The following is an 11,328-nucleotide window of genomic DNA, read 5'->3' on the forward strand; positions in this document are numbered from 1 at the left end:
GGTTTTTCAATTTTCATCTTCAAAATGAAAATAAGTCAATTTCAATTTTACAGACAGTTTCAATTTCAGACAGTGTTGCTGTGCTTGGGTCTGAAAGCAACAGGGGAAAGTATGTTTGTTTGTTTAAAAGCCCTAAGATTCCACTGGAACCTTGAACAATTGTGGAAACACTTCCATTGGTTTTAGGTTTTATAAAAGCTTGTTTTTTACAAAATGTAAACTTTCGCCCAAATTTGTGGAAATAGTTAAAGAGACAATGTTATGATCCAGGCTTGCTAACATAAATTCAAGTAAAAATCACTGGTTTTTTTTCCCTGAGAATAAATGGCAGGATTGGGCCTTTTTAGAAATAAATTTCATAAATCCTGCATGTGCTCCCATGTCTGGTCACATCCCTTACCTCCTGAAAACGTATGGGAAGAAATGAGACTGTCATGAGGCGCTAGTCAAGATATGTATGAAGGGGTTACAACTTTCTTGCTTCTTCAGCATGCAAACAGAAGTGGAGAACCAATAGGAAGAAACTATTCCCCACCCTGCACAAACTACTCATTCTTTCCGCAAGGAAGAAAGTTTGTGACCTTATAGAAGAGAAAGAGAGAGACACAGCTCACTAACTAAGGGTTCACATGCCCAGGTCTAGCCTTCCTCTTCCCTAGTCTACACTATAAAGCAAGGTTCCCCTAGACCCTAGAGCAAAGCCGCCATAGAAGCCAAGCCCATTGGCTGCTTCCCTGGCAGCTGTGACTATCCCCTCTCTGGAGGGGATACAGGCTCTGGAATAGAGTTACCTCTGGTTAAGCAGCATTACCTCATGTGTGGATTTCTGCCCAAACTGCTGGGTTAGCGGGAGGGTAGACTCAATTTTAAAATGGTGGTGGTGTTTTTTTAATTTTTTCAAGAAAATTTCAACAAAGTAAAAAAAAAAAAAAGTTGAGCAGCACTAAAGGAAGCATGCCTCAAAGAACTACTGCTTGTCTCTGCTACCATTGTATCCATCATACACACCCTCTCAGAACCCACTAAGTCCTGACAATTGCCTTGAGTGGCTTCTCAGAAGTCAGGAACACACATTGGAGCTTCTGCTTCTCCCATCTATTATCCCTGCCCCATCTCCAACCAATAGTTTCAAAGGATACAGATAATCCTTTCTGACTAAAGGTGTTAAATGAAAGACATTGAAGCAGACTCAAATCCACCTCTACCATATCTTTAACAAGCTTTCTTCACACAAAACTATGTGGATTAACAACTGCAGATGCAAATATAACCAAATCAAAAGTAACAGTGGAAACAGGGCTGGATGAAGATGTAAATGCCCCATGCTCCTGGAGTGAAGTGATCTAATCAGAATCCGTTTCATTTACTTAAAAAGTACGTTTCTAGCTCTGCTGGTTGCAAAGAAAAGCTTGGTTTCAGAGTAGCAGCCGTGTTAGTCTGTATTCGCAAAAAGAAAAGGAGTACTTGTGGCACCTTAGAGACTAACAAATTTATTTGAGCATAAGCTTTCGTGAGCTACAGCGAGTTACAACAGTTTCGCGAGTTACAGTTTCGTGAGTTACAACATAACTGATACAGTGATATCTCCCTGAGTCTGCAGGGTGCCTGAGAGTGCTCTAAGAGGTGCATCTCGATTGGGTGTTATCACCAAGACACTGTTCTAAGGAGCTCCATCAACACTACCCCAGTAGAGGACTCTGTGCATGGTAGAAGAGTACTGCGAGTCTGCTCTTTCCCTAAGTAGTTTAACGCCCAGCCTCTGTGTGTCGGAGAGTGGATCTGTGTTGCCACCCATATGCTCTCAAGGGAAGGGAGACCTTGTTGCCAATTTTGGGAGGAAGAAATGGGGCTATGCCTGTCTGGGAGGGAGAAAGCCCCATGGCATGGGGATGAGGCACAAGGGCCGGGCTACTGTTTAGGGGAGGGGTCAGGGGTGCATGTCCTCGTGTGTCTCTAGGACCTCAGACTGCCTTAATCTAGTTCAGAATGGAGAAAGAGGATCAAAAAAATCACATATACAGGACTATAAACCTACACTCTCAACAAAAACTCCCTTTCACTTCTACATGTTTTATATTACTGAGGCAAAACATTTGCATTGTGTTTCTCAATCAGTTTCATCCAAGGTTACTGACAATCAATTGTGTTTATATACAGTTTGGTAATTTTAGTTGCTCTGGGATCTGCCCCAAGTCAGATGGGTTTCATAGCTGGTGTTACCATTTAAACGAGGTTGGGTTTGCTTCTACATGCAAGTAAGGGTATCTGTTCAGCTACTGCTGAGACTTGCTCTGCAACACCTGCCACATAGGCTCAGGATGAGACACAGGGAAAAAACTCGTAGCCAACTTTTAATTAACTCTAAAGAACAGATGGGCTTCATGTTTCTTGCAGCTTGTATAAACAGTGTGACTGTCCCACTTGCCCCTCTTGTTAGTTTGCTCCTAAATCTAAAGATTCTAGCTGTCTGTATCCTACATCTCACCAAGAACAAGTGTCAGGATAGATTCTGTTTGAATCAAATGAGATGTGGATCACTTCCAATTGCTTATGTGCAAATTTTACAGCAGACATGTTTATGGTATTAGCTAAAGGTGTGCCAGCATTTCCTTTATAGACTGCTACTATGTTCAATGGTTTGTAACTTGGATGTAAATCTATTTTTGAGAAGCAGGATGGAGGCTGATACTTGATACCCTTAGTTCTGGTGCTGGCTGTTCTGAAGTTACAAGGGTAGAGCAATGCACAAGTTTGGAATCGCACGCAAACATGTAACATCTGTATTTTCATTTACATTTTGGGATATACTACAACACATTGTGGGCTAGTACTTAATGAACTGTTAAAAACATATGTTTTAAAGTCAAATATTGGAGCGGGTAGTGCCCTGGAAAGTCATTACACTAGTCTTTCATCCCTGAAGGCTGGGATCAATTGCTAGTTAGATCCAAACTGAAAATTAGTTTAAGTGGTCTTATCCTTGTATGTAATGGTCATTTTTCCACACCATTTAACCCCCTTTAGTAATTAAGCAAAGATAGAGAATGATCCAGGACTTGCGAAACTGGGCCTGTCCTAATTAAGGACTGAACTGCATTGACTGGTCTGTATGGGGATGTTAGTGCAAGAACTGCTTATGTTATGGGCCCAATGAAACATCCACTGGAGTCGATGGGAGTCTTTTCGTTGACTTCAAGGTGTGCTGGGGGCCTGATCCAATGTCTGCTGAAGTCAATGGAAAGACTCTCATTGATTTCAGCGGGTATTGGATCAGGCTGTCTCCCTGTAGCCAATGCTATTAATACCTCATTTTCATGAGCATTAAACTCAGTCTAAAATGATGATCTAATCCAAGTAGTTTACCCTTGGGGAAAAAATGGAATTGTACATTTATGAGAACTACTTTTTCAAGAACTAGCAAGGGATTTTAGTATACAGTCTTACAGCACATTCAGGGATCTTTAAGATGGAAGATTTCTAAATACTGCATGTATTGGTTGAAATAGTTCTTTGGAGCACTACGATTCATCACGTCAATGATTAATGGCTTAAGACTCCTTTAAAAATAAATTGAAATGATTGGCATGTAATGGAGCTGCAATTATTTAGCTAATTGGATAATCAGGGGATAGTGTAGAACTGTAATCAGAATGGCTCCAAAGGAGTTGCTTCTGTCTGAGAGAGAAATATAACTTTCAGGTATAATTTTTAACCCATGCTTTTTTTTTTTTTTTTTTTTTAATTCCTCAAATTTATAGACTATAACATTACAGGGAGGAAGTATACACTGATCATCCAGGAGCTTGATCATGCTCTCACAAATGTTTAAAGTGGTGGTAACTCAACGGGCTTTAATGTAGTTACTCTGACACAACTGGTATAAATGAGAAGAAAATCAGGCCCTGAAATTCTGTAGACCTGGAATTTAATTTTAATTTCTGCCACTAATTTATGCAATCTTGAGTAAGTCACTTAACCTCTCTGACTTGTTTTCCACATTTGAAAAATGGAGGAGAAAGAACATTTCTCTCTGAGATTCTCAAATAAAATACATTACAGCAGTTTTATGTTGTACAACCATAACATTGTTTATATTAACATTTTTTATTAAGTATTTTGACAGGGTAGTATTGTAGTCCTTTATTTTAATTTACGGTTTCTTTGGCTAATCATGAACACTTTTTTTGTTAGGTTGCTTTCAAAAAGTAACATCCAAATGTTTATCAATTCAGAAGGAAGGAAATAAAATAAATATTTTAAATTATAAAAACTGGCATTACACTAATCAGACAAAGCACAATTTAAATGAGATTTTTTTTGTTTGACTAATGTTAAAACAAGGCAGTTAAGTGCACACACACACACGCACAAAAAGGTCTATCCTATTAACATTAAGGATAAGACAAACTTAAAGCCAGAAACTCAGAGTAAGGCTTTACAAATCCCATAGTATCTAGCTATTGCAGGTGCCTTGTGACTTCTGCTTTGTGGAATAATACACAAGAGCAGATGCTGAGCATGCAATGAGGTTTATCAATGGTACCCAACTGGATGACCGGATCATCAGGACTGACTGGGATGCAGGGCTTAAGGAGGGACGACAATTTGGGACAGGAAAGACTGGAGGACAGGTGCGAGACAAGTACTGGACAGACTATGATGTGCGAAGAGGTGGCTTTGGAAAGATCATTCAGATGCAGAAAACCAGTCACCAGACTATAATCTACTAATTGCCTAATCTGTCTTAGCACTCAGAGGGGCTGTGTCCCTCTGCAGCTAGTCCTGTCCTGGCCCTTTGGATGGGGATGTGGAGTGGAAGCCAAGTTTCAGCAAAAGGCAATCCCCCTTAGATTGGCTGTTTAGCATTTGTTCATTCCTTATATCTTCTGAGCAGGAATGGCTGTTCTGTCCTGATACAGGGCAGCAAGAAAATAGAGTGACCAACTCTGCAGGATTTCTCACTAAGAGTAAGTGCAGCACGACACGTTCAGACTTCTGCCTCCAGTTGTCATTACAGCTGAGGTTGCTCTAAAGCACAGGTTTGTGAGAAATGCAACAGCCATCAAAGGCCTCTTGGCTGCTTGTGCAGCTCTGGAGTAGAGGCAGGAGTTTAAAATATGTAATTTACAATCTTGTCTGCTCCTCTAAAGCATTGTTGCTGGTATAATTTAGAGAAGCAAAGCAAGATCTTACTGGTCACTTGCAAGTACTTGTCTGCACTCCTGGCCCTTAACTCAATCAGTCCTGCAGAGTCTTAGTCCTTGCTGTACCTGTGGTGTTGCCTGGTTGTTGAAGAGCCTCACTATTACACCATGGTTTTGTTTGTGTCTTTGGGTTTTTTAAATAAACATTGAGTCCTGTAAAAAAATTTTTAAAAAAACCAACTATGCATGAGCATACCACAGGTGCAATGTGAGTGATAGACTGAGTGACATTAACTCTGAACATCCTGCCTTTTATTCATGTAAATCACATCTTTAACATAGTTTTCCATAAAAAGAAAAAAGAAAGCTATTTATTTTGAGTCAGTGTTATATGAGTCTTTGTAGAAAGTGGGGCTGACTTGTTGCCATGTTCCATCAGACACATTCTGAACACACTGCCTAGAATGTTTGGTATTTCTTTGACAAAGGCTTTAGACACTTGTCCCATTAGAATTAATGGGAGTTTGCTATTAATTTCAAAAGGACCAAAAAAGAGTTAGCTACTAATCAATAGCTATGTCCTCTATCTTGACTGGTAGGAGACATAAATTTCCTTTTTGTAAAGTGGTAGCTTAAATCAACAGAGAAGAAGCCAAGTTTAGAAAAATCTTGCAGTCCTTTTAAGAGCATTCTGCTGAAATAAAACTCCCATTGAATTTAAAGGGAGTTTTGCCATTGATCTAAATGGAATCAGATTGGGGTTTTTTTGGTAGAATTTGACACATTAAAAGCTCCTGACTCTATTGGTCTAAGATGCTCACAAAGACCATTGGGAACCAGATTGAAAAATTGGGAAAAGAACTATTAAAATGAAAAAATAAATACTAAGGTCAACATGCAAACCCTTCATCAAAATTAGGACTCCGCACAGACACACCCCTGGAGCCAGGACCTGGGGTATTCTATCTGCTACCCAAGATCCATAAACCTGGAAATCCTGGACGCCCCATCATCTCAGGCATTGGCACCCTGACAGCAGGATTGTCTGGCTATGTAGACTCCCTCCTCAGGCCCTTCGTTACCAGCACTCCCAGCTATCTTCGAGACACCACCGATTTCCTGAGGAAACTACAGTCCATTGGTGATCTTCCTAAAAACACCATCCTAGCCACTATGGATGTAGAAGCCCTCTACACCAATATTCCACACAAAGATGGACTACAAGCCGTCAGGAACAGTATCCCCGATACTGTCACGGCTAACCTGGTGGCAGAACTTTGTGACTTTGTCCTGACCCATAACTATTTCACATTTGGTGACAATGTATACCTTCAAATCAGCGGCACTGCGATGGGTACCCGCATGGCCCCACAGTATGCCAACATTTTTATGGCTGACTTAGAACAACGCTTCCTCAGCTCTCGTTCCCTAATGCCCCTACTCTACTTGCGCTACATTGATGACATCTTCATCATCTGGACCCATGGAAAAGAAGCTCTTGAGGAATTCCACCATGATTTCAACAATTTCCATCCCACCATCAACCTCAGCCTGGACCAGTCCACACAAGAGATCCACTTCCTGGACACTACGGTGCTAATAAGCGATGGTCACATAAACACCACCCTATATCGGAAACCTACTGACCGCTATTCCTACCTACATGCCTCTAGCTTTCATCCAGATCATACCACTCGATCCATTGTCTACAGCCAAGCGCTACGATATAACCGCATTTGCTCCAACCCCTCAGACAGAGACAAACACCTACAAGATCTCTATCATGCATTCCTACAACTACAGTACCCACCTGCTGAAGTGAAGAAACAGATTGACAGAGCCAGAAGAGTACCCAGAAGTCACCTACTACAGGACAGGCCCAACAAAGAAAACAACAGAACGCCACTAGCCATCACCTTCAGCCCCCAACTAAAACCCCTCCAACGCATCATCAAGGATCTACAACCTATCCTGAAGGACGAGCCATCGCTCTCTCAGATCTTGGGAGATAGACCAGTCCTTGCTTACAGACAGCCCCCCAATCTGAAGCAAATACTCACCAGCAACCACACACCACACAACAGAACCACTAACCCAGGAACCTATCCTTGCAACAAAGCCCGTTGCCAACTCTGTCCACATATCTATTCAGGGGATACCATCATAGGGCCTAATCACATCAGCCACACTATCAGAGGCTCCTTCACCTGCGCATCTACCAATGTGATATATGCCATCATGTGCCAGCAATGCCCCTCTGCCATGTACATTGGCCAAACTGGACAGTCTCTACGTAAAAGAATGAATGGACACAAATCAGACGTCAAGAATTATAACATTCAAAAACCAGTTGGAGAACACTTCAATCTCTCTGGTCACTCGATCACAGACCTAAGAGTGGCTATACTTCAACAAAAAAGCTTCAAAAACAGACTCCAACGAGAGACTGCTGAATTGGAATTAATTTGCAAACTGGATACAATTAACTTAGGCTTGAATAGAGACTGGGAATGGATGAGTCATTACACAAAGTAAAACTATTTCCCCATGGTATTTCTCCCTCCCACCCCACCCCCCACTGTTCCTCTGATATTCTTGTTAACTGCTGGAATTAGCCTACCTGCTTGTCACCATGAAAGGTTTTCCTCCTTCCCCCCCCTGCTGTTGGTGATGGCTTATCTTAAGTGATCACTCTCCTTACAGTGTGTATGATAAACCCATTGTTTCATGTTCTCTGTGTGTGTGTATATAAATCTCTACTCTGTTTTTTCCACCAAATGCATCCGATGAAGTGAGCTGTAGCTCACGAAAGCTTATGCTCTAATAAATTTGTTAGTCTCTAAGGTGCCACAAGTACTCCTTTTCTTTTTGAGAATACAGACTAACACGGCTGCTACTCTGAAACCTGTGATTATAAGGTGTGTAACTACGCAACTCTCTCCCAACTCCCTTATGAGCTGCCTGGTACTCTCCCCAAGGAAACACCTATAATACATAACCACTTTCTATCTTCTTGTAAGGGTACAGAAAATGATGTTTGATTTTGAACATAAATTTCAAATAGGTGAATGAAGGGAGTCCATCACTTTTATTTATGTAAAAACAATGTAGCTGTTATTCTCCACATACATTTCATATTATGCATCATAGCAAAAGGTATAATTATCTCATAATGCCCATCACCTTCTCTCATTCCCAACCTCTCTCACACACACTGCAATTATTGTTGAAAAAGAGAGAAAAGCACTCCCAACTACTATTGTTGTGGGATCTGAAAAAGAAATCAATCCTTAAAGAAAGAAAAATATAAGAAAACCCCAGTAAACAACATCAAATCAAAAATATACTCCTCTACCTACACTATAATGTTACGAAAGACATGAAAGGGAACTTATATAACAACAGGTCACCTAACTTTTTTATTTTATTTCTTTACAAAAGTTTAAACTTATTTTGGGGGAAAATAGATGTAAACAGAAGGCAGACTTACCTGATCTAGAAGGAAATGTTTACAGCTAAGGAAATAATTAAAGATTCGATTATCCATGTACAAATTTGACCCTCTGGAATGCTCCTAAGGGCTGTGACATTTATGGCTGATCTACTGCTGAAATCCCTCCTCAATCCTCACTCAGGCAAAACTCCCATTAAAACCAATGGGAGTTTTGTGAGTAAATAAGTGCATGCAATATCTGGCCCTCAAGGCTGGTTACACACATACAAGTTGTCAAGCAGCAGCATTAACTTGTACACCCAGTTTTCAAAAAATAAATTGAAAGAGAATAGCTGCAAGCTGCCTGATTAAAACAATTCCTTCCTATTTTGCTTAGCAAATTTCCAGAGAAGTGCAGCAAAGTGCAAAAAGGAGATTATTGTAAATTGAATTAGTGGTATACTTGATACAACTTTTCAGTTCAAACCGTATAAGAAATATATACCAGAAAAAGGACACAAAGGGGACCCTTATGCTGCAAGACAAATGTACTGATACCTTAAAAGGTTAAAAACATGCTGTCAGAATCTCTCTTAAGTATGCTGTTTTATTAAAAAAAAAAAAAAAAAAAGAGAGGTGTTTTTCAATGTCCTGTTCCCTGAAAAGTCTGTTAGCAAGGAAATTGGTGTTAACCTCACCCACTTGCACAGTGAGGTGAAAATGAGATTCGGGGAGTTCAGCTTAGCTAAGGTTTCAGAGTAGCAGCCGTGTTAGTCTGTATTCGCAAAAAGAAAAGGAGTACTTGTGGCACCTTAGAGACTAACAAATTTATTTGAGCATAAGCTTTCGTGAGCTACAGCTCACTTCATCGGATGCATTCCTCAGAGTTTGAACACAGACAGGGTTTGTCCAGGCTTGAATCTACAAGTGTGTTAGTTAACTCAAATTAATTGACAACCAATGATTTAAGGCTGGATCACCAGCTCTGGTCTAGACAGACTGCGGGGAAGAGGGGGCAGGGATGTCTGCCCTTTGCAGCCACTCCATCGTGAGTTTCATAGTAGCAGTCGTGTTAGTCTGTATTCGCAAAAAGAAAAGGAGTACTTGTGGCATCTTAGAGACTAACAAATTTATTAGAGCATAAGCTTTTGTGAGCTACATGATGAAGTGAGCTGTAGCTCACGGAAGCTTATGCTCTAATAAATTTGTTAGTCTCTAAGGTGCCACAAGTACTCCTTTTCTTCTTTCAGCTTAGCTAAGACTCACTGAACGAGAGTCAGCATCAATCCGTGCAAAATTCCCTTCTAGTAAAACATGGCTCTGCCAAAATCCCCTTTAGAGAAATGATCACTTGCACACACTTAACGCGTGTGCATTCTGTAGCAGCACAGCCAATTCGTTACAGCCTTTCCCCAGGGAAAGGTGTTCAACGCAGCGGCACACAAACAGCTCAGCACACAGCATACCCCTATCAACCAAACAAAACACACAGCAGCCGACAGACACCGCGGGGCTACCCGCGCCCCTCGGCGCGCAACCAACCCACGCGCATAGCAATCTCGACACGCACGCAACACACCCAGCTGCCAGCCGCACGCGCCCGCCCACCACCCACGCACTCGCTGCCGCCGCCTCCACAGGTATCCGGCCGAGGACCGGCTGGAGCCCGCGTGCCCGCCGCTGCCCGTGCAGCGCCCTGCCTCGCGCTCTCTCTCTCTCTCTCTCGCGCGCGCGCGCGCGCTCACCTTGTTTGCAGTCGCAGTAGCCCCACTCCACCCTGCCCCGGCTGTTCCGGTAGAAGCACCAGGGTCTGCTCCTGCCGTCGGGGTTCCTGCAGAAGTTGTGCTGGCCCCGCAGCCCCTTCCCCTGCGGGGTCTTCTGCAGGAAAGCGGGCACCTCCGCCCAGGGCAGGCACTCGGCGCCGAACTCGGTCACGTTGACAAAGCGCCCCCCGGGCCCTTCGCCCCCTGGGCAGCCGGGCTGGTGCTGGGGGGCCGGCGGGGCGTGGGGCGAGCGGGGATGCTGCGGGCCACGAGCAGGGGCCAGGGGAGGGTTGAGAGAGGCCGCGTCAAAGCTGCCCGCTGCGGGGCTCGTCCCTAAAATCAGAGCCACCAGCAGGCTGGGTAATGTCATGGTGCCAGTGCCGCCTCTCCCGGGCCATCTCCCCCTCGGCTCTAACCCAGTGTGAAGGGGGAGGGCGGGGCCGCCGCTTCCCTCTAATCCTGCCCCCACCGCCCCCGCCGCGGGCACACCCTCCCCGTGGCCGGCTTACGCTCCGGTGCCGCGGTACTTGTCCCCGGAGCGGAGCCGCTCGGCTCCCGGGGGGGCGCGAATTGCTGCTACCTGCCTTGGCAGCGCCTCGCCAGCCCAGGGTGCGGGCCCTTAGCCCCCCCCTCCCCCACCCACCCACGCGCGCGCTCCCTTGCAGAACACGGGGTGGCCTCACTCTCCTGCCACCCCAGCCGCTGGGCAGCCCACCCAGGCACCCACTGAGGGCCAGTTCCGCTTCCTCCCGCCCGCTCCCCTGGGAGCCCCCCTTTGGGGCATGGAAGACAATAAACAGCAGCCTGGAGAGTAGGTGTGAACATCCTAGGAAGCCTCTCCGGGGTCCCTCCCCTGCAGTGGTGCTGGGGCACCCCTGAGATCGAAGTAGTTTTCATGAAATACAGGGTTTGCAGTTTGGTTGAATGACTCTCAGTAGCCCACTATAAAAATTGTTCCAGCATCCCTGGCTTTTGCCTCCTCAAGCCA

At 43.9% G+C, this 11,328-nt stretch overlaps 1 protein-coding gene across 4 annotated transcripts in view; it reads right to left on the minus strand.

The window, feature by feature from the left end:
• PRSS12 (serine protease 12) overlaps positions 1 to 11,110 on the minus strand; it is a 73,822-nt gene extending 62,712 nt beyond the window's left edge. Inside the window, exon 1 of one of the 4 annotated variants that reach the window (XR_006280823.1) lies at positions 10,323 to 11,110. Coding sequence is in view for 1 of the 4 variants with exons in the window: in XM_038400098.2 (XP_038256026.1) it covers positions 10,323 to 10,710 (388 nt within the window). In the remaining 3 variants the exon portion in view is untranslated. The remainder of the gene's footprint in view (positions 1 to 10,322) is intronic. The other 3 variants (XR_006280824.1, XR_006280825.1, XM_038400098.2) reach the window with 3 other exon arrangements.
• Positions 11,111 to 11,328: the final 218 nt, after the last annotated feature.

Source organism: Dermochelys coriacea, chromosome 4 (assembly GCF_009764565.3).
Source record: "Dermochelys coriacea isolate rDerCor1 chromosome 4, rDerCor1.pri.v4, whole genome shotgun sequence".
Classification (NCBI taxonomy): Eukaryota; Metazoa; Chordata; order Testudines; family Dermochelyidae; genus Dermochelys; species Dermochelys coriacea.